This window comes from Ochlerotatus camptorhynchus, unplaced genomic scaffold, assembly GCF_037179485.1.
Source record: "Ochlerotatus camptorhynchus isolate MF236.1 unplaced genomic scaffold, CSIRO-AGI_Acam_v1.1 ptg000006l, whole genome shotgun sequence".
Taxonomy (NCBI): Eukaryota; Metazoa; Arthropoda; class Insecta; order Diptera; family Culicidae; genus Ochlerotatus; species Ochlerotatus camptorhynchus.
The window spans coordinates 3,208,602-3,234,609 of record NW_027040498.1 but is presented as its reverse complement, the minus strand read 5'-3'; the positions used below and the strand labels follow the sequence as shown (position 1 = coordinate 3,234,609).

The following is a 26,008-nucleotide window of genomic DNA, read 5'->3' as shown; positions in this document are numbered from 1 at the left end:
GGTTAATTGAATTTAGCTACTTTATATCGAACTCTTTTTAATAATTGCAACATGTGAATAGGGTTTTTGATCTAATTTCCGTCCTACTTAGCACAACCCGCGCTTTACCTCTCTTTTCTGAACGAGTTTGAACGAAAAATGAAATATTTTTGTCAAAAATGATTTCTAAATTTATTTACCTTTCCATACGTACCGTTGGATTTGATAAAGAGTCACAAATTGTTGAGATATTGTTTAAAATGTAATACTGCTTCTTGATTCTAAATTCGTTCTACGAGTTTCAATTCCATCCTAACGCATTGAAACGCCATTAGATTTCCTTCGTCCTACGGATAAACGTAGAAAAAGGGGATTCGCTAGGAGCGCTTCTTTTGTTTTGAGAACAATGAGCGTAAATATTCATATAATGCGCTCTAACAGGGTTTACGTTGTAGCTAATGAACTAACGCATCGGAACAAACCTATTATTGATTTGTGCATGGTGAAATCATTGATATTATTGATCTTTTTTGACCGATAGAACGGAAATGGGCGATTACGACGAAGTAGTGCTCTACCCTAATGCAGAACAAGTTTAAAATTGTGCTAGAGCCAAATTGTTTTTGAAAGGAAGGTCAAACTACCACCGAACAGCACAGCCGCTCTGAACCCTTCAAGTATGAACATTATGCTTTCCCTTATGCCTCTGTTAACCCAACACCCTAAAACTGATTCAAAGATTATAATATAGAGAGTTTAAAATAAAACGTCCACTGTATTGTCCATTCAGAAATCATTAGACCCTAACCCACTTACTGGGCCAGACTTCAGCATCAACCGGTGGGCAGTGCACTCTACACTCCACCCCTCACCATCCCTCTCCAAATGGGGAGTTTGGTAAAGAGAGATGAAAAAACCGATTTGTACCTTCCTTTAAAAGTTGTCCTAGCTCGCTATTCTACTATCTATATGCAATTTCCACACTGCCGTACTCTAACGGAACTATCACCATTCCTATACTTTCATCTACTCCATCTATCGTATAAAAATTACCACTACAGTCTGTTATTTGAAAGTTAGCATCTTCAACTATGCTACTTTATGACTTAAAGTGCAATGAATGAGCGTTAGTTTCGGGATCATTTTAGTGTTAGAGTTATGTTAGTAAACGTGTCATTTCTAGCCTATCTGAACTATTTAATAAATGGAAACCATAACATGGGTTACGCTCCCCCTAAGCGGGCCCTCCGCATCCTATCTCTGTCTTATCTCAAATACCAAATGCCAATGGTTTGAATGTGTGTGTGTGTGTGTATGTGTGTGTGTTCCCTCTAACCCCCACTGGCCGGCAGTGTTATTATGGAAGAACTCTCTCTACAACGTCACATTTATGGACATTTGAGACAGCTTTAGTCCGGGAGTTAGAAGGTGATAGCTCTATTGCAGATCCAGCAACCCATTTCAGAATGTCTGGAGAGTCACGTCCATTCCGAGGTTACTTTCACTTACAATAAGCCCCGCATGTATGTATTACCACTATCAATTCGATATTAGTATTACACACACACAGTTCCAGTTTCAAAATGTTCTTTTGATTCCTGGCACGTACCTATTTAGTTTATTTTTTTTTATTGAAAAAAGTATTTGGACTGGTCTCACCATGTTAATTTGATCATCCAATTAACAAATTTAATGCAAAAAATGTTTAATTCGCTGACGAAAAATACGCAGCAAAAGAAAAACACGTCAGCTTTCAAGCGCGGCCTACTGCGATCCTCTCAAATGCCAATGGTTTGAATGTATCAATACATAAATGACGTTCAATCACATAAACCCATACCCCACTCACTTGGCCAGACTTCAGAATCGTTCAGTGGGCAGTGCGCTCTACACTCCAAGTTCTCTTTCTTTCAAATTCATCCCAAGTTTGATTTTTTACCCCTTTGAGTGTTGATTAATCACAATGAAACTTTGTGACAGAGCACGGACTTGAGGTTACTAGAGTATTAAATAATCTAGGGTCCTATTTAGGATTATACCTGAAAAATCCAAATCTGGCCAACGCCCAGCCTAATGTAAACTTAATATTAACACCCATATGCCCGTCCACACCCGAAACTAGAGATGGGCGATCCGCTCCCGTGCTGTTCTATAGACCCGATTCTCTAAAGTAAGCTGATGACCCGCGGTTCATTTTTTAGGAACCGCAGCTCATCAGCTCACTGATATCACAAGTCTAAACAATTCAATCCAGTCACCGCGTAAACCAAAACCGCGCGTAATACACCATGTGCCTACTGATTGACAGCACCAATGGTAAAAGAAAAAAAACCCCGTAACGTGGGTAGATCACCTTTTCGTGGTACGTTACGGGATGTAAGATCTACCACCGATTCCTAGTCCTGACTACTTCAAACTAGGGGAACAGGAATTTTCAGTAATCCAAGGAACACATCTTAGTCCTTGTTACTTTTTATGCCTTGTTGGTAGTGACAAGATTCGGCTTTGTCTACCGAGGATGATCTTGAAACAAGGAAAAAAATGAGTTAGTTGTCTTCATCTATGTGATTCCTAATCTTCTAATCGTTGTTCCCTAGTTTGAAGTGGTTAAGACTAGGGTTCTGATGCATGGTCATTATCGGTGTCATACCTTAATTTTGTTGCTAAGGAATCCAATTTTGACTGACAAAGGGGCGCGCCTTTGGAGGGTGTTTCAACACATCGAAGGGTATAAATAGCGGGACCTTTCAATTAGAGTCGGATCCTTGCGATAAATGCAAGAGTGGCAACTGTAAAAAAATCGAATACTTCATCATTTCTCAATAGCGATGGAGTAATACGACATGCACTAAACTAAGGACACGGGATATACTACAATAGATCAATTTACTGGTCGCAGGAGTGTTAGGTCCCGAACAGAGGAAAAAACAAAGAAAACTTCCAAGCGGCTGTTTGGGACAAAGAGAGATACATATGCACATGTGCTATACGATGTTAATTGTCTACAGGTATTATCCAATTTATTTATGTACCCGGCTCTTATTGCTGATGCTATTCCTCCAGCATCTGTGCTCTCACCTCTCCTCCCATCGTTCACTGGGGGAGCGGAAGATCCGCACAGAAGCAAATAACCGAAATGCGAAATGCAGCTCTCCAGCTTATCAGCTCAGCTCCGGATCCGAATCATCTACTCGAATTATTCACTGGGAGCTGTTTAGGTTGACAACTCTCGGACCCGTCCAGCTCTCGAACCAGTCCAGCTCTTCGGTTCTTTTTTTCTCTCTCGATTCTTCACGATTCAGCTCCGGATACGGATCTGAGCTGATGGTTTGGAGTTGAAGCCGAGAATAGTGAGAGAAATTCTGCTGGAGAATTAACATCACAAATAAAATCTGTTGGCGGCGGTGGCTCTTCTTGACCTTCTACCCCCTGAGTAGTTAGTGTGAATAAGGGCGTCTATGTGATGTTTTGCTGTACCTGTTGTGGACATTTAGTGCATCCTGTTCCCTTAACTTGTTGAGGACACCCTGTCTTGCCTCAGAAGTTACCCTTTTTGAAGTACTAGTTTTCACAACATAAAGGGCACCATCAACAATCAATAAGAAACTAACGATTTAAATTGGCTCACCACTTTAGTAGCCTATTGGTCCCAAGCAAACGATTAACGTACCCTATTCTAGTCGAAATTCTAGTACTACGCAATGTTTGTTTTGATTCGCTATGAAAGTTTGACAGATAAAATGAGGGGTTATTGGTTTTTCCTATGTTTCGAGTGGTGAATCGATTAGCTTGGGACCGAAGAGAGTACCAGAGCTGAGCCAAAAAGTTGAGCACGTTATTTCGGGACCTTCTAGTCTTAGAGTTACCTCTATGGCACCATTACGGAGCATGAGATTTGATCAAATTATTCGCAGTTCTACTTGTCCAACGCCCCCGGCTGGGTGAGGGATAGAGGATGACACACACACACACACACATTTTGTTTTACGCGATGGTTGACAAGTTGTTGCGTTAGTGGCGTTTTCCATTGAAAAGTAGAGCCATATCAGGCGTAGCATTTGATAACGACACAAAAGCTTTTGTAAACACACTTTTTAAGGCCCTTTACACGCGAACCGAAGTACGCTCACGCAAACCAACATCGTCATCGGATAGGGGCAACTCTCACCTTTCCGAAAGTGGTATTGGTTTGCGTGGGCGTACTTTGGTTAGCGCGTAATGGGCCTTAGAAATTTTGTTTACAAATGCTTTTGTGCCGTTATCAAATGTTACGCCTGATATTGTAAGGTACGGATTTATTGGGTTAGACTACTTTAACGGTTTTATGCAGTTTTAAGCACTTAAACCACTCATTAATTTTCCGATATTGAATTTGTGTCATAATTTCTATAATTTCAATGTGAGCTGAAGAGCTGTTCAAAAGAATCGACTCCCTTTAGTGAGCTGGATGGGTTTGATCCACTCAGCCAGATGAGCTGTTTTGCCCACCTCTACCCAAAACCCATACCTCACACACAATCAAATAAAAAGGTTTCACGCCCGGACATAAACGAGAATATGGGTATACATCTTCACTATCGTAACTACGGGTAATCATCGAAAGTACTTGCATTTTACTTATGCACTTTTGAACAAACTGCAATCACCCTCTCATACGCGAAATACGCTCTCTGATCAAAGCGCAGGGAGCAATACGCAATCGAGTAATACACAAAAGTTTATTTCTCCAAAACATGATGTTTTGCAGAAGTCAAATCACAAAATGGGGCAAATATAATACCGTTATGAGATACGACATATTTTGATGAACATTTCGGTGCAATAAGAGTGGATGAGCAATTGTTAATTACTACATAGGAGTTAATCAAATGTTGAGATTTTCAGTGTAATTATGTGGGCTGCAGCTCGCTGCTTGCGGGCAGGTTTTCTTTTTGTACTGGAGAACCACTGCTGCTGATGACGACCAACCGGACACCAACCACACACGGTGATGGTTTGCAACAGTTGGACATTTGTGTAATTTTCAATAGTGACCAATTGAAAATTGATGAAGTGTTCATTTTAGCAGATTCGTAGAAAAATGTCCAATCGATTGGCTTGTTCAGAATTAAAAACCATCGGTTGACAGAGTTATGAGTGGTAAAAATCTTTTTATCTTAGCTCAAGATTTATGCTTTAAGTTCAATCCGGAATCTTTAAAATAATCCCATTTAAAAATTTAAGTGTTTTTAGTGTGAAATTCCGCAGAGTAAAAAACTAACCTGCCTTAAATTTTCTCATGTAATCGTTAAAAAATTCCTTACATCAATCTATTACTTTATAACACTCGGACCAATGCCTCATTTAGCTTACCAGCGCTTGGCCTAGTGCCTTTCGAAAAAATATTTAAAGTTTCGGACTTCAAAAAATTATGTCAATTTTAAAACAAACTTTGACGTTCTGCTGCGATTATGGAGCATTAAAAATTTCGGAGGCGATTTTTCGGTTTAAAAATAAAATCTAATTTTTTTTTTTACAGCGACACATCTAAATCTCAATTCTAGATGCTCAACAAATCTCACACTAGCGAATCAATATTCGAAAAATCTTCTTTCATTTCTTCCATCTACTTGTATCGTGCATCATCTTTTTGCAAGAAATCTTCAGAATTGTCATCAATCTTCTTTCTATATACTCAGCGTGCGCGGAGCTAACCAGTGCAAAACACAATTTTTCCTGTATCGTATATAGAGTCGCCCACTTCGGCGGTCCAGAAATTTGTGGCATCGCGAGCGATAATTTTTATTTATTTAAGCGGGTATGATGTTGGTTCACTCGCAACTATTTTTGAAAAAAAAAAATTAAGTGTTTTCAAACGAAAGTGTACCAAAAGTGCTTCTGAACGTGTTTCGTAATTGGGTGTGGTGATATTCGTGCATTCCCGGTTGATTTTGGAAATCCGTATCACAAAATTGCCCACCGATTCCTTTTTTTTTGCCGTTCGACGACGACGGGTGTGCTTTCGCGAGAGTGACGTTTATTTGATCTGTTTCTTTGCACGGGTGTGTTTTTTTTTTGTAACTAGCGTAAGTGTGCCTGCGATTTGCATTGAGTGTCGGAGATTGTAAGTAATCTGAAGGATGCCTCGCTGGATACGCCCAAGACTGGACGGGCAGTAGCTGGTGGCCGTGAACGGTTCCTGGGGAAAGCACTAGATGCGACCCTCCTCCCAGACGACCATGGCAATACAGGAAGTATTGGTATTGGAAGGTAATTGCTATTAGATATTTTGCAAACAGTGACAGATAGCGGACATGAAGAACCAGTGGAGGTGCCGGGCAAAGGTGTTTATCCTAGACAAATGGTAAGTTACAAATTCGCTGTTGTCGTTGTCGTAGGCGCCGTCGTAGTCGCTGTCGTAATCGCCGTCGTAGTCGTAGGCAGTACCGTTAGTATATTTAAAATTAACCACCAACCGCTGAAAATATGAATTATCGCGTATTTCTGTTGTTCATTACATGTCAAGTAAAATTCGAGAACGTAATTTCATTTGAATAGCTTGTTCATCCAGGTATTAAACAATCGTCACGTCGGTCATAGCTTGTTATGATTACCTGAACCATGCGTAAAGAGAAAATCGAAACATTTAACGTCGCGTGAAAATGGATCTTAATGAAGGCCTCTTTCATAGCTTTTAGTTTAAGGATTTCAAAGATCGTCGGTTGCAGTGGCTTGCTTACTGAGCAGAAAAACGCGGTCCCAGATCCTTTCATATTAAAAAATGTATGGTTAGATCGCTTGTTTATCGTGTATTTCGTAAAACTTTTCGTTGTCGTCGGTGCCCGGTCTGAATAGTCATAAAAACTTGAGTAGAGCTATAATGTGATATGAGGGGCTCGGTGGCCTTAGAGCAACCGGTTTTGCTTACTGAGCAGATCATCATTAGTCTAATCTCAAGCCCATCCACATTCAAGATTCGTCAATAGTTTTATTTGTTAACATTACTACATGATAACAACAGCAACTCGATGATAAAAAAGGAGCTCGTCTGCCTAGTGGCAAACGTTTTTGCTTACTGAGCAGAAGATCGTGGGTTCAATCCCAAGCTCCTTCGCGTTATATGATTGTTAAGACATTAATTCAGCTTATCGTTTACCAAAACGAACCCTGCTGCAAACTCAACCCTATTACCCAATATCCCAGTGATTCCTCGTGGAAGTGCAGAGGTGTTCTCGGCTCCCATCAAAGCGAGTGTCACGTCAGCACATTCCTACCCCTTCCTTTCTTGACCTGTGATCGGGCGCGGCCGGCGCTGGTATTGCCTAGTTTGAGATCACCAGTTTTTACACATTGAGGATGATTGCTAGTTCCAAGCATCGTCTATTGGTTCTCTGTGTAATTACAGCTGGTCTGGCAATAACAGAGTAGCAACCGTGGGCGGTCAATGATGCTCATGCTGTTGAGATTTTCAGTGTAATTATGGTTTTAAAATCGGTATTTCTTCAATCATCCATTTGAGTTTCTTTTTAGACATGGTATGTTATTACATAAAAAACCCAATTTTGCTGAAGACTGTGACATTCTGTCTCACAAGCAGTAATGGTGTGGACGAGGATTTCCATGCAAAATTAAGGTAGAAGGTTGACACAGGATCGATGTGCTGGACAAACGGAGTCCAGCGGATAGAGAAGAGGCTCGTACGATGCAGAAACTGGATACTCCCACCTTAGAAAATCATTTCCAGAAACTGATCTCGAAGGTGTACAAATTCCCAGCTACGAGATAGCTAACCGGCGGTTAAGGTACGTAGATTGGAATCAACAACAAGAATATTAGAACATGGATGTCATCAAAATTGAATCGATTGGTCCCCCTTTTTTTTTCGCATTATGTGAATTGTTTTTATAAGATTAATCACTTTTGAAATCCTTTTCTCAAACAACATTTTAGCTGGAACGTTACCTAAATTTGTGACAATTTTTTAGCAATAAATGTACAAAATATAAGTGTGTATGTGTGTGTGTGTGTGTGTGTGTGTGTGTGTGTGTGTGTGTGTGTGTGTGTGTATGTGTGTGTGTGTGTCAATATGCGTCAAACGACAAACAAAAAGCGAAAACGATCCAAAAGAAGAGCTCTAATTTAATGTTAATGAGTGTAACAAAAACGATTCATGAAAGCTTGGTAAACGGCAAACTAACCTCAAATCAACTTGGACCACCGAGAGGGTAACCCTAAATGCTTGAATGCAGAATCAATACAGCTGCTACAATGCACCTGCTGCAGATAATCCTCGCAGCCGACAATCGACCTCATTTCTTATTTTATGCGTATATTCCAAAGTTTTACCTAACACTTATGATTATGCAAAGTCCTAACCATTAGTCACTAGGATGGTACTTTGAAAAACAAGTTTTCATGACTTAAAACTATTCATACTCGATTACTGTCGAAGACGCGATTGGTTTCACGTACCTTTTTCTATCCTCTCTTCCGGCATGTTTTTTTCTCTCAAATCTTATCCTAAACGATTCCTAGTATGATTTCTTTTTTTTTTATCTTTGGAAGGTAATTAAAATATGTGACGTAGCTTTGATTAGCTGAGGCAAAATTAACAAACAAAACGGAAAAGCAACATGTAGGGGAAATGGATGTAATGTCGGCCTAAATGCCCCTTATTTGGGCTAAATTTTCAATAGCGACTAAAAACATTAGTACCGTCCCATTGACGCGTTCATCTAGATAAAATTGATAAATAACCGATTTTTAGTGATGGGCCCAATCTTACACACTAAGATTATGTTACCGAAATCTTAACAGCTGAACGTTCGGTAAACAGTTCGGAGATTTGTCACAGATTTCCTGTAATTTTTCAACGAATATATGTGAAAAATCCCAGAAATCCTGTGAAAAATCACCGAACGTTCAGCTGTTGAGATTTCGATAAAATAATCTTGATGTGTAGATCCATAGGCCAACATTAGAGCCATTTCCCCTATAAAGAAGGCATTATAATCGATTGAAAAGGCATCCTTGTATGTATGCGTGTGTTTGTGTTACTGTTCATTCGAACATAAATATATATTTATATTTACCCCCGGAGGGATAAATTATTTAAACTATCTTAAAAAGGAAGGACGATGAAAAATGGAGTGTGTTTTAAACGCTGTTGCTATACTTTCAACTGCCATCTATTGTTTCTAAAACAAGCAAATTTCTGATTGTTCGGTACGTTTTCGGGTTTGATTTCAATTCTGCGTTGCCAGTACTAAGCCCAAAGCGTGATATTTGATCGAAGAGTATTTTTGCCGGTTGAACAGCGGTGGAACCTGTGGAGCAAGCACATTTTCCACAAGTCCGAGAAAATGTAATACATTCCCAAAAAAAAAAAAAAAAACTTTGCTTACATCTGTACATTTATGAAAACTAACATCCGGGACCGGGAATGTTTTGTAAAAGTGAAAGATAACAATGGTAGTTCTGTTGATTAGTCTAGGACACTCTTACCAAGTCTTTTCTCCGTTTGCTACTCTTTATTTTCTCTCCTATTTTCTTTCGTTCTTCCGTTATTGTTAATTCTCTATCTAAAGAGATTACCTCGAATAAGCTTTAGCCGTGATCCATGCCCACGGGGGGATAATACCGAATAAAATAGCTTCCATCTTCGGTTCCACTACATATCTTATTTCCTTTTACTAAATTAATAAATATATATCATAGCAAAAGACGGATCTAAAATATTTCTCCAGTAGTTTTTTTTAGACATTTTTGCTGCAACAGTTTCCTCAATTTTAATTCTTGCCATTCACAATAATTCTCTAGTTGCTTTGTTTATAGTTTCGATCATCAACAAATTACTTTTTCTTTTCCAACTATTTAGCTAGTTCCCGTAAAACACTTGCTTTTAACTAGAGATCTGCACCACGCACCACAACACAAACACGCGTTTCTTCGCTTTTTAGTTTATTTTATTTTCTTTAATTTAGGTAAACCGTAAAACGTGAAGATAGCACAGCTGCAGTGTTAAAATTAGCCGTTGCCAAGGTTGGTAAGGATGTGTGATAGTGTTTGCTTACTTCTTCGGTGACGACGGGTTCGAGCCGGCCGCTTTGCTAGGAGAAGGCCGATGTTGCTTCTTTGGCGTGCCGTTGGCCACGACGGGACGGGCATTTTCTGAACTGTCAGAAAGTTCGTCACTAGAACTCGAACGTACGTCACCTTCCATCTGAAAGCGAGACAGAGATAGAAAGATAGGAAGAGACTATGAGGTAAAGATAAAACCAATTAGGGCCCCCTGCTTAAATCTTAAATTAGGCGAACTTTCCGCTTACTTAATCATTTGTTGATTTTTTTGAACGTTATGAAATTCCGTTTGGGACTAAGATCTCCATAAAGTCGACTGGATATTTTTTGAAGATCTCAAACTGTTCATCAATTCAAATCCTATCTCTCAGATATTCTCACATGATGCATGGGATACGATGAGATAAAGAGATAGTATAAGTTCGAGGTGGCGGAGGCATTTGTGGCGTCGGATAACAACTGCAGCAGAGAAATTTGGAGATAATCGGAAATCGTGCTTACAATGGACACCCAGTTCCCAGGAAGTCGCTAAATCAGGAAGGGCGGTAGATTTCGGGAAAGTTGTTGTTTTTCTCGATTCCGGCTGGTACAAGACGCAGAGAAGCGCTGTGAGCCAGGTGGTTAGACCAAGTGGAACAAGATCTAGTGAGATCTATAGTGTGAGACGCGACGAACATAGTTGACAGCAGGTCAAGTTTCATCGAAGGATTTAGAATCAAGAACAGTAGGTAAGTAAATAAAAGTTGCTCTGGGTTTGGAGAAGAATCAGTGTGTGGCCTTCTAGGATCGTTGATTAATTGATTCAAGAAGATCGATTTCTTTGAAGGGAATTAAATCAGTCTCATGTTTTAAAAGTTGCTTCTGAGAAAATCACGAATAATGTTTCGAATCATTTCTGCTCATTGGAGGAAATATACAATAAAATAAGCTAGCGCATTGTTCACATTTTAATAAAATCAGTTAAGCCTATTTTTATACGAACAATATTTAATGGGACTGTTATGCTTAGAAATTTGCACTGAAGTAGGAAATTCTACGCATGTAAGTCCCACTAAGAACTACCAGTGTTGCTTTGATGGCCACGTTGCGTTTGACGTCTTTACTCTTGTGATTACATGAGCGTGCTTGCGTTCTCCGCAGTTTTGGAAGATCCTGGATAGTTTGTATAGCTTTCCACCATTAAATTATACCAACAATAAATTTGTTGACATTGCTACTTCTATAAAACCATTAAAAATATTGGCATCTCAAGAAACTAATGATGAATGCTCTATTTAGAACAAAAACTTCTTGTTCTACTCCTTAGCAAGATGAACGTAGGCCTAAATAAGATTGTGCTTAATCATTTTGAGCCCGACCATAGATTTATTATGGGCTACAAAATGGTGAGTGACAATCTGGAAGGAGCGATATACCTAGCTCCGGTCCTCACAAGTTCCTACCTCACGCCTCCACGAGTCATATGATCACAAAAGACTGCCAGCTGAAACATGGACACAGCTGGTTGGCGTAGCCTGGGCAATGTTGTCAATCCGACAATAGCAGAGTGAGGAGGTGCGACGCGGACATTGGCGCGGTAATCATAGCACGGTGATAGAGGAAATGCTTCGCCAACCCGAGCGTCTGTTCACCATGGAGGTGCGGCTCAAACAGCGTCTGACTGGCATCCAGCGGCTGAATAAGAAATGCTCTTCCCCGGAAGCTACACCTAAGATGGCAGCCCCATCACAGCGGATAGGAGACCTTAGGCCAACCACCTACTGTCTCTGAAACCTTTACAATTGTTACAGAAACCAACACAGAAAGACATCGAACTGATTTAACGGCAACGACTTTTAGCGCAAAACAACGGACACGAATTGGATCATGGAATGTATTGACGTTAGCCCAGCAGGGTAAACTGGCACAACTCGCCAACGAGGCGCGACGCATGAAGCTAGAAATCCTGGGACTGAGTGAAGTTCGTTGGCCAAACTTTGGAGAACACAAACTGCCGTCGGGACAGATACTACTATACTCTGGTATTCGAGGTGAAAACGCTCCCCGCCATCGTGGAGTTGGTCTCCTACTTAGCGTCCAGGCAAGTGCTGCGCTCATCAAGTGGGAGCCTGTTAATGAGAGGATAATCGTTGCCAGATTTAGAACACGGGTTCGTAACCTTACCATAATCCAATGTTATGCGCCAACCGATGCTGCCGAGCTACAGGACAAGGAGAATTTTTACAGTCAACTGAATGCCGTCGTGGATAAGGTTCCAAAGGGTGACATCAAGATCTACACTGGCGACTTCAATGCGAAGATCGGCTCCGACAACACGGACTATGAGCGTGTCATGGGACGTCATGGTCTCGGCGAAATGAGCGAGAACGGTGAGCTGTTTGCAGAATTTTGTGGCAATAACGACATGGTGATCGGGGGCTCGCTCTTCCCCCATCGGCCAGTGCACAAAATCACGTGGGTTTCCCGTGATGGACATACCGAAAATCAGATCGACCACATCTGCATCAGCCGAAAATGGAGACGGAGCCTTCTTGATGTCCGGAATAAACGCAGCGCCGACATCGCGTCTGACCATCTCCTTCTAATCGGCGAAATCCGCCTACGCATGGCGCGGATCCAGCGACGGGAGGAGAGACTCGGAGGTCTTTTGTTGAAGAACTTGAGACTCGAGCTGCGGACGTTCCAGAAGGTGGCAGCGTAGAAGAACAATGGACGGCCATCAAGAATGCCTTTATAGAAAAACAGATGAAACCTGGCGGAAGATAGAGGAGTCTACAAAAACAAAAACCGCGATAGAGCGGGCGAGAACCAGAGGAGTCAAGAACGAAGCCCGTCAACGGTACTCGGCTCTAGAGAAGGAAGTCAAGCGCTCTTGCAGACGGGACAAGCGAGCGTGGGTGAACTCTCTAGCCGACGAAGGGGAGAAAGCCGCAAACACTGGCGATATACGCCTCCTCTACGATATCTCACGACGCCTGAGTGGAGCAAGGATGAACCCGAGGATGCCAGTGAAGGACACGACTGGACAATTGCTTACCGACCCCACTGACCAGCTGAAACGCTGGTTTGAGCACTTCGAACAACTTCTTCATGTTTCGACGGCCAACCAGCCATCAACATCTCGACATGATCCGCCTAGGGTGCGGCGCATCACTCGCGTCAATTCCGAGGCCCCATCACTGCAGGAGATTGAAGCAGCTATCCGAAGCATGAAATCCAACAAGGCTCCAGCGGTCGATCGCATATCAGCAGAGATGCTCAAAGCTGACCCCATGCTATCCGCACAAATGTTGCATCAACTATTCTGTATTATCTGGGACACCGCGACTTTTCCGGTCGACTGGATGCAGGGCATCTTAGTGAAGGTCCCAAAGAAGGGGGATCTGACTGTGTACGACAATTGGCGAGGCATCATGTTACTGTGTATTGTTCTCAAAGTTCTGTGCAAAGTTATCCTGAATCGGATACAGGAGAAGATCGACGCGACTCTCCGACGGCAGCAGGCAGGATTCCGTGCCGGAAGATCTTGTGTGGACCATATTGTCACGCTCCGCATCATTCTGGAGCAGGTCAATGAATTCCAAGAGTCCCTTTATTTGATATTCATTGACTACGAACAAGCTTTCGACCGTCTCAATCACGAGAATCTGTGGGGCGCCGAGACGCAAGGGAGTCCCGGATAAAATCGTCAACCTCATCGAAGCGCAGTATGAGGCTTTCACGTGCAGAGTTCTGCATAACGGAGCCTTGTCCGACCGTATCCGAGTAGTCGCTGGCGTGAGACAAGGATGTATACTATCACCACTACTGTTTCTCATCGTAATCGACGAGATCATGGTAGGTGCAATTGGAGCATCTCAACGACTTCGATTTGGCTGATGATGTTGCTCTACTAGCACAACGGCGCTCTGATATGCAGAGTAAGCTCAATGACCTAGCCGAACGCTCCTCTGCGGCGGGTCTCACCATCAACGTCAACAAGACCAAATCGTTGGATATCAACACGGGAACCCTTCCAACTTTACGGTAGCGGGGCAAGCAGTGGAGAAGGTCGAAAGTTTCCAATATCTTGACAGCCAAATAGCGTCGGACGGCGAGACCAAGAGCGACATAGGTGCACGAATCAAGAAGGCTAGGGCTGCCTTTGCGAGTTTACGAAACGTATGGAGATCCAACCAGATAAGTCAACGCACGAAAATCCGAATTTTCAACTCGAACGTGAAATCTGTGTTGTTATACGCCAGCAAGACGTGGTGTGTATCAGCGGAGAACACTCAAAAGCTGGTGGTCTTTATCAACCGATGCCTGCGGTATATAATTCGTGCCTGGTGGCCTCACAACTGGATCTCGAATGCCGAGCTCCATCGTCGATGTCATCAGAAGCCGATAGCAACAGAAATTCGAGAGCGAAAGTGGAGGTGCGAAAGTGAAGTCCACACACTTCGACGGGGCGGAAACTAAATCTGCAAGCAAGCGCTGGATTGGAATCTGGCAGGACATCGCAGCAGAGGCAGACCCAGGGGCTCATGGCGGCGGAGCCTCAATAAGGAAATTAAGCAAGTCGATAAGAATCTGACCTGGGCCCAGGTCAAGGCAAAAGCGAGCAGCCGCCCAGGATGGAAGTCTTTCACGTTGGCCCTTTGCACCGCTGGTGGTGCCCAGGACCCTTAAGTAAGTAACTGTTTATCATAATTTTGTGATCATCCGATGGATTGTCTCAGGGCCGGCCATTCGGGAGTAGGTTCCCGTAGGGCCTCTAGTGGCTATAGAAGTATTTGAGAAGAAACCCCTAAAATGGGGTATCAAAATTCATGAATTTACAGCAGGAGACTGTTTATCATAATTTTGTGATCATCCGATGGATTGTCCCCGGAAAAGCCATTCCGGAGTAGGTTTCCGTAGGGCCTCTTGTGGCCATAGAAGTGTTTGGGAAGAAACCCCTACAATGTGGGTATCAAAATTCATGAATTTACAGCAGGAGACTGTTTATCATAATTTTGTGATCATCCGATGGATTGTCCCCGGAAAAGCCATTCCGGAGTAGGTTTCCGTAGGGCCTCTTGTGGCCATAGAAGTGTTTGGGAAGAAACCCCTACAATGTGGGTATCAAAATTCATGAATTTACAGCAGGAGACTGTTTATCATAATTTTGTGATCATCCGATGGATTGTCCCCGGAAAAGCCATTCCGGAGTAGGTTTCCGTAGGGCCTCTTGTGGCCATAGAAGTGTTTGGGAAGAAACCTCTACAATATGGGTATTAAAACTAATGAATTTGCAGCAGAAGACCGTTTATCATAATTTTGTGGCCATTTGATGGATTGTCCTCGGTACGGTCATTCCGGCGCAGGCTCCTGTAGGGCTTCTAGTGGTCATAGAAGTGTTTGGAAAAAAAACCCCTATAATATGGGTATCAAAAATCATGAATTTACAACAGGAAACTATGCCCCATGCCATTCTTTCGTCATCTGAATATATCCGAATATATCGAGTGAAATTGCTCGATGTTTTCCTATAACTAACCTCAAAATGTACGCACACTAGTGCAATAAGCGTCAGCAATCTCAATGGCATGTGAAGGTTTGTTTGCGAAAAACTTGTAGGCCCTTTTCTCGTGTTACTCTTCTGTGTTTTATTTTTCACCTTAAGCCCGCGTGACGGAATCCATCTTTGACATAATCCTTTAAGACGTGAACAAATATTTCATGTAAAATTGAGTGCTCCCAGACTGAAAAATTCGTTACTCGACGAAAAGTACGTTTGATTGAGTTGAATTTCGTGTCTGTTATGACTGAATTCGATGTCAAAATTGACGCTCGTATATGTCAAGGCCGGCGCACAATAGATACGTTTTCAGGTTTTTTGACAGCTAGCCCATGCATTATCTGTAAAAAAAAAACCCGAAAACGTATGCATTGTGTGCCGGCCTTCAGTCTCAGAGCACTTAAATTTACATGATTTTTTCGAAGCGTGCAGGTAGTTCTACCACCGACAAACCGACATGAATGACCATAGCAAAAACAATAAAATTTCTGACCAAAGCACACTACTGACATCTGCAGGGTGGCCAGTGAATTTTCATTTTGAAATTCCCGGTTTTCCCGGTTCAAATCTTAAAAATTTCCCGATTGTTAATGTTAAACAAAAAACGAAATTGAACGCATTTTTAAAAACGTGCTGAAATGAATTTACTGAAAGGATAAAAAAAAATAAAAAAAGATTCCCAAGATTATGGGGTTATGAAATTTGTGTAGAGTCTGAAATTAGAACTTTTCTTCAAAATTTGTGATTAATAACAATCTTCGTGATGCTAGATTTGGAGAAAAAATAATTATATTTAGTGATTTTGAAAATTTTTGAAGATCACAGATTTGAAATAAAATCATACTTATGAGTCGTGGATTCATAATTGTCACGCTCTGAGAGTTGGAAAAATTTTAAGGGTTATAAAAAATTACAGAACAATCGATAGAATCTTGCGGACAAACCCTGGAATTTTTAGTAAAATTTAAAAGAATTCAAAGTGTTGATTTCAAACAAATATTGAGAAGGATTCCCACAGAGTTTTTGAAGCAGAATTCCAGAATTATTCTGAAATGAAGTCCTTAAAAATTGTTAGAGGAATTTCTGTGGAGAAGAATGCAAGTTCTAAATTAAATTGTTACGTAATTTTAGAAGATTTCAAAAGGAGTTGTGAGAAACAAAACTTTAAGTAAACTTCCTACGTGATTCTGAGGAGATTTGCATGGGGATCGTGAGGAAAATGACATAAATTTTAAGAAGAATTCCAAGAGAATTATGATCAGAATTCAACAAGAAACAGAGTTCTAAGAGTGTTCTGGCAATAATTTCAGCCCTAGTGCGAAAAATTAATCACAGAACTCTAACAAAATTGATTGTTTGCTGATAATTATAAAGACATTCTTTAAAATACACCAAGGGGTTTAAACATAAAATTTCGAAAGATTTCTGCTGTTTTGAATAGAGGTAAAAAAAATGTTTGAAATTTTTTTCAAAAGAATCAAAGTTGCCGAGGTTCAAGCAAATTCTAAGAAGGATTCCAATCAAATTCTTAAAAGGGGTTTCAAAGAAATTCCAAAAATAATTCAACGGTAATTATCACGCGGAGTGTTTTCTGGTTAATTAAAAAAAAATCCATGATAATTCAGACCAGAATTCCAAATTTATTATAGAAGTCATATCATGAGAATTTTGAGTAACGAAAAATTAAAATCCCGGAAATAATAAATCAGTATCGGTTTTTACAAATATTTGCTTCCAAAAATCAATTTGAAATATTGATAAGAGACGAACCAGCCTATTCTGAAATTCTGGTGTAAAAATTTGTTCCTATGGTATGGTTAATTTATTTTTCCCGGTTCTCTCATCGAATTCCCGGGTTTTTCCCGGTTTTCCCGGTTATTTTTCAAATTCCCGATATTCCCGGTTTGCTGGCCACCCTGCATCTGACTCCGTGTTTGCGGGAAATATTTAGCTAAGCCATGAACCCGCATGCAAAAGTTTTAAATCGGTTCGTGTTTGATCTATTCTGGACAAATTATTTTTATCTAGATCAAAAAATCCTATGGTTTTAACAGTTTGTATCAATTAGAATTAATGAAGGTTTGTCGGTGGTTCTACTCCAGTTGAACGGGACCCGTCAGGACGGGCGCCACAAGTTGGCATCCGTCATATCTGCAAAAGTGAAGACATCAAGTGTAGGAAGACCAGGACGATGTGTAAATCATGCTCAAGACCTGTGTGCAATCAGCACTGCCAAGTAATTTGCGACAACTGTTTTTTTTTTTTTTTTTTTCGTTTGCTTTTTATGTGCTTGTAATTTTTTTACAATGTTTTATGAGGATTAAAAGACCAGAGAAATGTGAGTTTATTTCTAGCACAGCAGAGACTGCAAAAACTTCATACAACATTAATCCACAACGTTTATTGAACCCCAGAAAAAAATAAAATTGCACGATTATTCACTTGTTCTATTGGTCGTTCCATGGAAATTTAGTTAGATACATTCAAATGGTGAGAAAAGCTTCTTTTTTAAATTTCAAAAAATAAAGAGCATTCTATCCAAGCCCATTCCGGGGACAATCTGTCAGATAGCCACGAAAATATGATGAACAGTCTCCTGCTGTAAATTCATGAATTTTGATACCCATATTGCAGGGGTTTCTTCCCAAACACTTCTATGGCCACTAGAGGCCCTACAGGAACCTGCGCCGGAATGGCCGTTCCGGGCAGAATCCTTAAACTGGTCCTCAAGTAAGCTGAAATTGTTTCTTGAAGGAGATTCTGATAATTTGATATCGATTCCTTCGAAATTCTAGCGAAAGTGGCAAGAAAATGCTTAGTTCTGGAACATTATACAGGAAATCCGGATTTCCGGGAACCAGACTATTCCGGATGGACATTTTTGGCAATGTCCCGAAAGAGGATAAGTTTCTGAATCCAATGCTGCCAAACGATTAAAAAACGGTCAAGATTAAAAAACGGTCAATTTGTGGGTACCCGGGTACCCTTGTCGAGCTCCTAAAGGTGTTTTTTTTTGTCGATCACATAACGGTTAACTATATTTTAACACAGGAAAAACATGGATATAAAACGCATGACTCACCTGTCCCGATTTGATTGCCTTCACGGCGATCTGAATGATTAGATAGGTCCAGCCGATGTGCAGCACTAGCAGCAGAATCAGCAGGGTGTTGAAGATGTAGTATGCCGGGAACATTGGCAATATACTGGGTGCTTCCACCGAGGAGCTGTAGATGATTCGCGGGTAGAGCATCAGCCGAGTGACGATCCACACCACCGTGAAGACGGCAAAGATGGTATCGCAAACCTTCTGGTACTGTGCGTATTTTGTAATCTTGGCGGCCTACAAAATATTGGTATAGAGGTCAATCATGTAATGCAGAAGCTACAATAACGGTTACTCACCTCCAAGAAAATATCAGCGCAATCGTGCACCAAGAGCACCAGCGAACCAACCCGGTGCAGATTGCACACCCAGCTCAGAGCTATCAGTACGATGGTGATCATGTGATGGACAAACATCTGCCAGAAGTCCTTCCGCTTGATGTCGACAAACTGCGATGCGGTTAGCGACCAGTAGAAGGCCATCGAGATCATGTAGTACCACCAGATGTCGTTGGTGACCGATTGGTGCGGGTAACCGTACCAGCACTGCTTGATGTCCCACAGCCACGGTTTGTCCCACATCACGATGCATCCGAAGATGAAACTGTACGTATAGTAGATGCATCGCCACGAGTTTTCGCAGAATTTCACCAGCGTGGTCGGTTTGTCCTGGGCTCTCCGCCGACGCCACCACCGTTCGATCTGTCGCTCGCTTAGGTCGGTCTGCTTGGTGAGTTTCCCAAGCTGTCATGAGAAATAAGAAAACAAGAAGACGATTGTAATGTAACCCATCGATTTCATTCAAAGTGGGACGATAAGGCGAACAACAAATATTTGCTTTCGTTTCTGCGTAAAGAGCGTCTGAAATTCGGAACACTTGTTTCCAACGGTTCGTTGACTTTTACTGTGCAATAAAGTGTTTGATTGGTCACATATGTAGAATATCAATGAGAGTGGGCGCGCAAATGTAAGAAAAGCCAGTTGAAAAGCTCAAAAAAAAAAAACTGGCAATAGGAAGCAGATAATTTTGAAAACGCAGTTACATCACATTACCGGGAGTCCATAAGGGGAACTATTGCCGATTTTGGCTTCCCGATTGAGCAGCGAAGAAATCACCGATGACCTTGTTTGGGGCTTGGCCGTCCACCGAACGTAATTTGCGTAGGCTCGCCGCAAATCAAGCGAAAGGAAGAAGCTAGTCAAGCTTGGAATATCAAATAACGTGTGCCGGTTGTCCGTCAGGCGTCGCGTCGTTGTCTCGTCGTTTACGTATTTATCTCTCACATGCGGCAAAATGAGCTATGCGCTATGCGTTCCTGAATGGAAATCGCTGGTTGACACTCTATGCAGTGAATTGGTGAAGAATGTGCCCGGGTGTTGAATGTAAATATGATGGGGATGTTGAATTGATAATTGCACTTCCAATAAGTTGGGTGCAATGTGGATGTTGCCGTTTTGGGGACGGATACAATGGTTTCGGTACAAATTTGGATTGCATCCTACCATTGGGATAAAAATTAAATCATGACCATCTCTAAGGCCAGGCGAAACACACCACAGGGCACTTCGGTGCTTTATAGAACGGTGAGTGAGTACCGGACGGGTTCAGAATACTGATTTACAACGGAAGATTTCGCTCTGCCTCTGGTCTATATAGGTATCGACGGCTGTCGACAATGGCCAGTGGGAGCCGGGAGAGAAGGGGAGGAAAAATAAGTATGCAAATAATGACATATTTTCTCCGGCCTAGCTTACAGACAATTGAGTGGACTTAATATCTAGTATAATAGTGGCCACCGGATTTGAGAAATTAAATTCTCGATTTATCCCGGCAGCCCAACATATTTCTGCCAGTTTCATTTGATAAATGACTTTTTTTTCGAAAGAAATCTTGTAAGCGATCCCAGAGTAGTTTGTGCTAACAGCAGTGGTGTTTCCTTAACCTCAATCTACATGTGCACCAACTCTCAAAACATAAACAATTATCAAACTATTGATTGCAATGGATAGATATCGAGTAAACTAGAAGCTTAAGTGTATTTTTCAACCGATTCGAGTATGAATATGGCTTAAATCTGGTTTTGAAAGTTGGTGCACAGGTAAAAAGTGAGGTCACGGTACGGCACTAGCTAACAGAAATCTTCAAAAATGGTATTAAGAAAATTTTTCAAAATTCTGAAGGCTTCGACATTTGTAAGGAACATTAGCCTATTTTAGATTTAGGAGAAGAAAAAATATTTTTTTTGCTATAAATATGGGACTAAGAATAAAACTCTAAGTCTCGATTACTTATTCGAAGGGACGTATCAGCTTTTGTAAACAATGCATTTGATCGTCGATTTGACGTAAGTGGTAGCTCGCTCACGGATGTTAACACTACCATTAGATAGGGGAAATGGGGCCTCTCTTAGCTCAGTCGATAAAGGCGCAGCTACAAAGCAAGACCATGCTGTAGGTGGCTGGGTTCAATTCCCGGTCCGGTCTAGGAATTTTTCGGGTTGGAAATTTTCTCGACTTCCCTGGGCATAAAAGTATGATTGGACTTGCCACACAATTATACCAATGCAAAAATGGTACAGGCATCGAAAGCTCTCAATTATTAACTGTGGAAGTGCATCTAGAACACTAAGTTGACAGCACGCAATAAGCTAATATGCGATATGCAATAAGCTTGAAATGCGAAGAAGAAGTAGATAGGGGAAAATTTCCCCTATCTGATAGTGGTGTTACGGTGTGACGATCACAAATGCATTGTTTACAAATGCTGATACGTCCCTTTGAATTTTGGTCTCGGAAAGATGTTATGGCCGGCTTGTTGGACAAATTTTCATGGCTCCAACAATTTAAAAAGAAACTCTATATAAATCTTAGAAGAAAAACAATTGAATTGTTAGAAGAATTTAAAAGGAATTAAAGTGTTAATGCTAGAGAAATACGTAAAAAAGTTACCACAAAATTCCGGCAAACATTCTAGGGAGTTCTAACCAGGAGCTCAAGAACTTTTTTAGAATTATTCCACTTCTCTTAAACTTGCTTATAAAACAAGCTTAACAAAAATAATATTGCAAAACAATGGACAACATTCTTCAGGGCTGATAGCAGTGTTAAGCAATAAAAATAGTGAACTAGTGACTAAAATCATTTAAAAAAGTGACTAAAAAGTGACCAAAATCATTTTAAAAAGTTACCGAAATGTGACTTAAACATTATCAGAAAACTTTCAGAAATAGAATCATGCAAATTGATTTGTCAGTCATCCAAAAAAGGTAGGCATCGATTTCGTATCTGTACGATCCTTGCTCCCATTTTAAGTGTTTGGCTGCTTTCTGCCCAGGAATTTGATCGGAAACTGCCAGGAGCGGATAGACCGGGATTTTCGTTTTTAGCGCGCAGGACGAAAACAAATGAACTTATCCTGACAACCAATGTCTACTGTGATTCTATTCACTCTTAGCTTGATTAAAAAAAGCTTGAAAAAAAAATCTCAAAAAGTGCATGTTATGGCAACATTTTAAATGTGTCCACATTTTTTTTCGTGTTCAACGTTTAAGCTTATAAACTGTTTTAAACTGGTAAAAAATAGAATAAGACATGAAGAGTCAAATATCGAGTGATCGGAATTGTTTATGAAAGATACCAGGAATTCATAAAATCCTTGAACTTCACATCGCAAGACGAGATTTTGGATCATTTGACATTTGACAGACTTACAAATAATTTTAAATTTTTGGAAATAAGAAAGTTTTCAATACATTTTAACATGAGACGTGTCAGACTAAAGAAAGGAAAACAAGTACCTGAATGAACCATTTGTTTTGAGATCTTTTAGTCTTGTCTTTGGAGATTTGTAAATATTCTTCGATTATTTTCAAAGTGCAAAATATGATATATTTTGGATTTAGTTTTAATAAATTCCAGATTTGTCTGTTTAATCTTTAAATTCTGTTGTCAATTGCATTTTAAAATAATAGATTGGGTATGGTATTCGATTAATTTGCGATACCTCTAACAACCCCTTGGCTAGTTTTTAACCTGGACGTTGGTGGGCGGGCCTAATATAATGCTTCATAGTGGAGCGTTGGAGACGGTTGGTTTAGGTCCGGCATCGTTGGCTCATGCCGTGGCGGAGTGGCGTCATGAGCATACGATGAGGATTACTGAGCTTTCCCTCTCTGATGAACCATTGCATGAGAGAACCAAAGTTCTAGCCTGAAGTGATAGTATCACACTTGTTACTCCTTTGTTTGAGAGCCGCGTTGTAGTACGCTTACGTATAGGCAGTGACGTTGGGTGCGATATTGGCGGGTTTTTCCGCAAATCACTCTTATTTTTTTACGCAGATAGATTTATTTGGGTTTGCAAGGGAATTATACTATTAAAATATTTCAGAAAGTGCCCAACAGTGCTCCTTCTACTTGCGTGAAAAGCTTTTATTGTTGTTTTCATTGAGGCATTGCTCAGGGAACAATGTGAAACATCATTTTTGTACATGGTATTGTAACTAATCATATATGTGCTTCATTTTGATTTGGGATAAGTGTTTGTGCTTCATTTTGATTTGGGATAAGTGTTTGAACTAAGGCTCGGGATTTCCACTGTGGCGTATTTTTGTGGTGCGATATAGTGGAAGCGTGTGAGCATAGTTAGAGCATATACCCTATATAATTTAAAAATCAGCTAGGAAACTAACTTCAAAATGAAGCATTTTAGTCACTTGAAGGTGTCACTTGGGTAGAACTAAAATATAATAAATAGGTATAGGTAAAAACCAAAAGTACTTAAAAAAAATCCTTCATCTACATCAACCGAAATCTTTGCATCAAGACTATAAATGTGGTTCTGGACGAAAGAGGTGTTCGTTTTGCTCTCGTTCCAATGATGAAAAGGTAAAATCATTGTGTCACGTATGTCTTAAAGCTACATGTAAGAAACATAAATTTCGATAATTTACTTTAGGTGTAACAGCATTCCTGGGAATATCGGATCGTGTCTGGATTAGCAAATTTGAACTCTTAATATGGTCATTACGGACGGAGTTTCGTAAAATAATGAAGTTTGCTATGTCACACGAGGGGTTCTGGTTCTTATTGGGAGTTGGATATTTACCCGGGGGGAAGGGGCATATCTGGGGGCAGTGGAACATGTCTGGAAGGGCCAATTTAAGGGGACTGTGGACTGTCTAAGACCATTACTGGCCGTGCAAAATCATAAAGTTTGATATGTTGCACGACGGATTTTGGTTCTTGTCGATAATTGAAAATATACCCGGGGACACCGGAACATGCCAGGGAGGGCCAATGGGTTTGTGGGCTCTCAATAAGGCCATTACTGGCCGAGTTCAGCAGAATCATAAAGTTTGATATGTCGCATGACGTGTTTTGGTTCTTGTGGAGAATCGGCCACTTGCCCGGGGACACCGGAACATGCCCGGGAGGGCTAGTGTGACCGTCGAGTTATTAAGGCCATTACCGGCCAAGATATGTAAAATCATAAATTTTGATATGTCGCACGATGGGTTTTTGTTCTTGTTGAGAGAATTGGCCACTTCCCCGGGGCACCGGAACATGTCTGGAAGGGCTATGATGGGTTTTGGTTCTTGTTGAGAATTGGCCACTTCCCCGGGACCCCAGAACATGTCTGGGAGGGCTAGTGTGACCATGGACTCTCAATAAGGCCATTACTGGCCAAAGTTTGTTAGATCATGAAGTTTGATATGTCGCATGATGGGTTTTGGCTTGTGTTGAGAATTGGCCACTTCGCCGGTGGCACCGAAACATGTCTGGGAGGGCTAGTGTGACCATGAACTCTCAATAAGGCCATTAATGGCCAAAATTTGTCAAATCATGAAGTTTGATATGTCGTACGATGGGTTTTGGTTTGTGTTGAGAATTGACCACTTCCCCGGTGGCACCGGAACATGTCTGGGAGGGCTAGTGGGACCATGGACTCTCAATAAGGCCATTACCGGCCAAAATTTGTAAAATCATGAAGTTTGATATGTCGCATGAGGGGTTTTGGTTCTTGTTGAGAATTGGCCACTTCCCCGGGGCACCGGAACATTTCCGGGATGCCCAATGTGATCGTGGACCGTCGGTATAGCTGCCATTAGTCCAATTACATCATTTGAGAGAAAAAACATGATGTTCATCGTGTGTATATTTCTTACAGAACAGTAAAGCCGAATGCCGACCAAAAGTGACTCCAACGGGAACCGGAATAACTCCGGAACCATGTATTGATCCAAATATTTTCAGATGGATTCAAAAACTACAATAGATTCCCGACAAAATGCAATTTTTTGTGAAGAAAATGATCGAGAAATTATGTTTTTAGAGCTAATTGAATTTTGAAATCTATGCAAATTTAGACGTTAAGCACGCAAAGGTTAAAACAATTTTGAGGAAGGTACGAATCGGGTAGAGCATCCCTTTTACCAAACTCATCCGTTGATGAGAGATAGTGAGGGGTGTTTCACCCCGCCACACTGGCAAAAGGGGTGATCACCGATTTGCTCATGTACCTCCGATGTGCGGAAACAGTTCTATCAATTGTTTCACACTCAAATCGCCATCTGACGTAAGCATCCACCTGATTGCTCTACCTGATTTGTACCTTCCTAAAACATTTCCTTGTATCGCTTTCTACTTTCTATATACAATTTTTAAACTACCGTACTACAACGGAACTATCAACTCTATACTTTCATTTCCTTATCTATCGGATCCACTTTAAGTCTGATATTTGACGATAAGCATCTCCAACTATGTAAATTGATAACTTTACGCATGAGTAGATTACATCCGATTTTTCAATTATTCTTCCAGGATTTCCATGAAGGTTCTTCCCATAAATCCATATTAAATTTACTTGCATTCTCCTAAGAATTTCCATGTAATTCAATGAAATTTCAGCTTAGAATTATCTTTGACCTCTCACCTGAATTATATTGGAAATTCACTTCGTATTCTCCTCAGAATTCCCATGGTATTTTCTCAGAATTCTCAAAACAAAAATCCATCTCAGAATACCCTTGAAACTCTTCGAAGAATTCCATTGGGATTGAACCCTCAAAAGCCGATTCCATTGGAATTCTTCTCGGAATTTATTTCGAACGCTTTAGAGTTCTCTGCTCCTCAGAAATCATCCCAGAATTCTTTTATCACTTCCTTAGTGCCAAGTACTGAATTTAAAAATTTCGTTTATATTTTTCCATTTCACTATATTTTAGTTGTGAAAAAGTGACTTCAGTGACTATTTTTAGGGAAATAGTGACTTTAGTGACTTTTTGGTGTGAAAAGTGAGTTTTTAGTGACTGACTTCAAA

The 26,008-nt window shown here is 40.8% G+C and overlaps 1 protein-coding gene and 1 long non-coding RNA gene across 2 annotated transcripts in view; one reads left to right on the top strand and one right to left on the bottom strand.

Annotated features, from left to right (window-relative positions):
• Positions 1-7,838: 7,838 nt before the first annotated feature.
• Positions 7,839-9,591, top strand: LOC135696868 (uncharacterized). The gene is made up of 2 exons (XR_010517404.1): positions 7,839-8,608; positions 8,962-9,591. It is a non-coding gene; the product is annotated as an uncharacterized LOC135696868 (long non-coding RNA).
• Positions 9,113-26,008, bottom strand: part of schlank — a 63,759-nt gene continuing 46,863 nt past the window's right edge. Inside the window, exons 3-5 of the mRNA XM_065239854.1 lie at positions 18,986-19,429; positions 18,663-18,923; positions 9,113-10,180 (exon numbers count right to left, since the gene is read on the bottom strand). Of these exons, the coding sequence (XP_065095926.1) occupies positions 10,028-10,180; positions 18,663-18,923; positions 18,986-19,429 (858 nt within the window). The 3' untranslated portion in view covers positions 9,113-10,027. The remainder of the gene's footprint in view (positions 10,181-18,662; positions 18,924-18,985; positions 19,430-26,008) is intronic.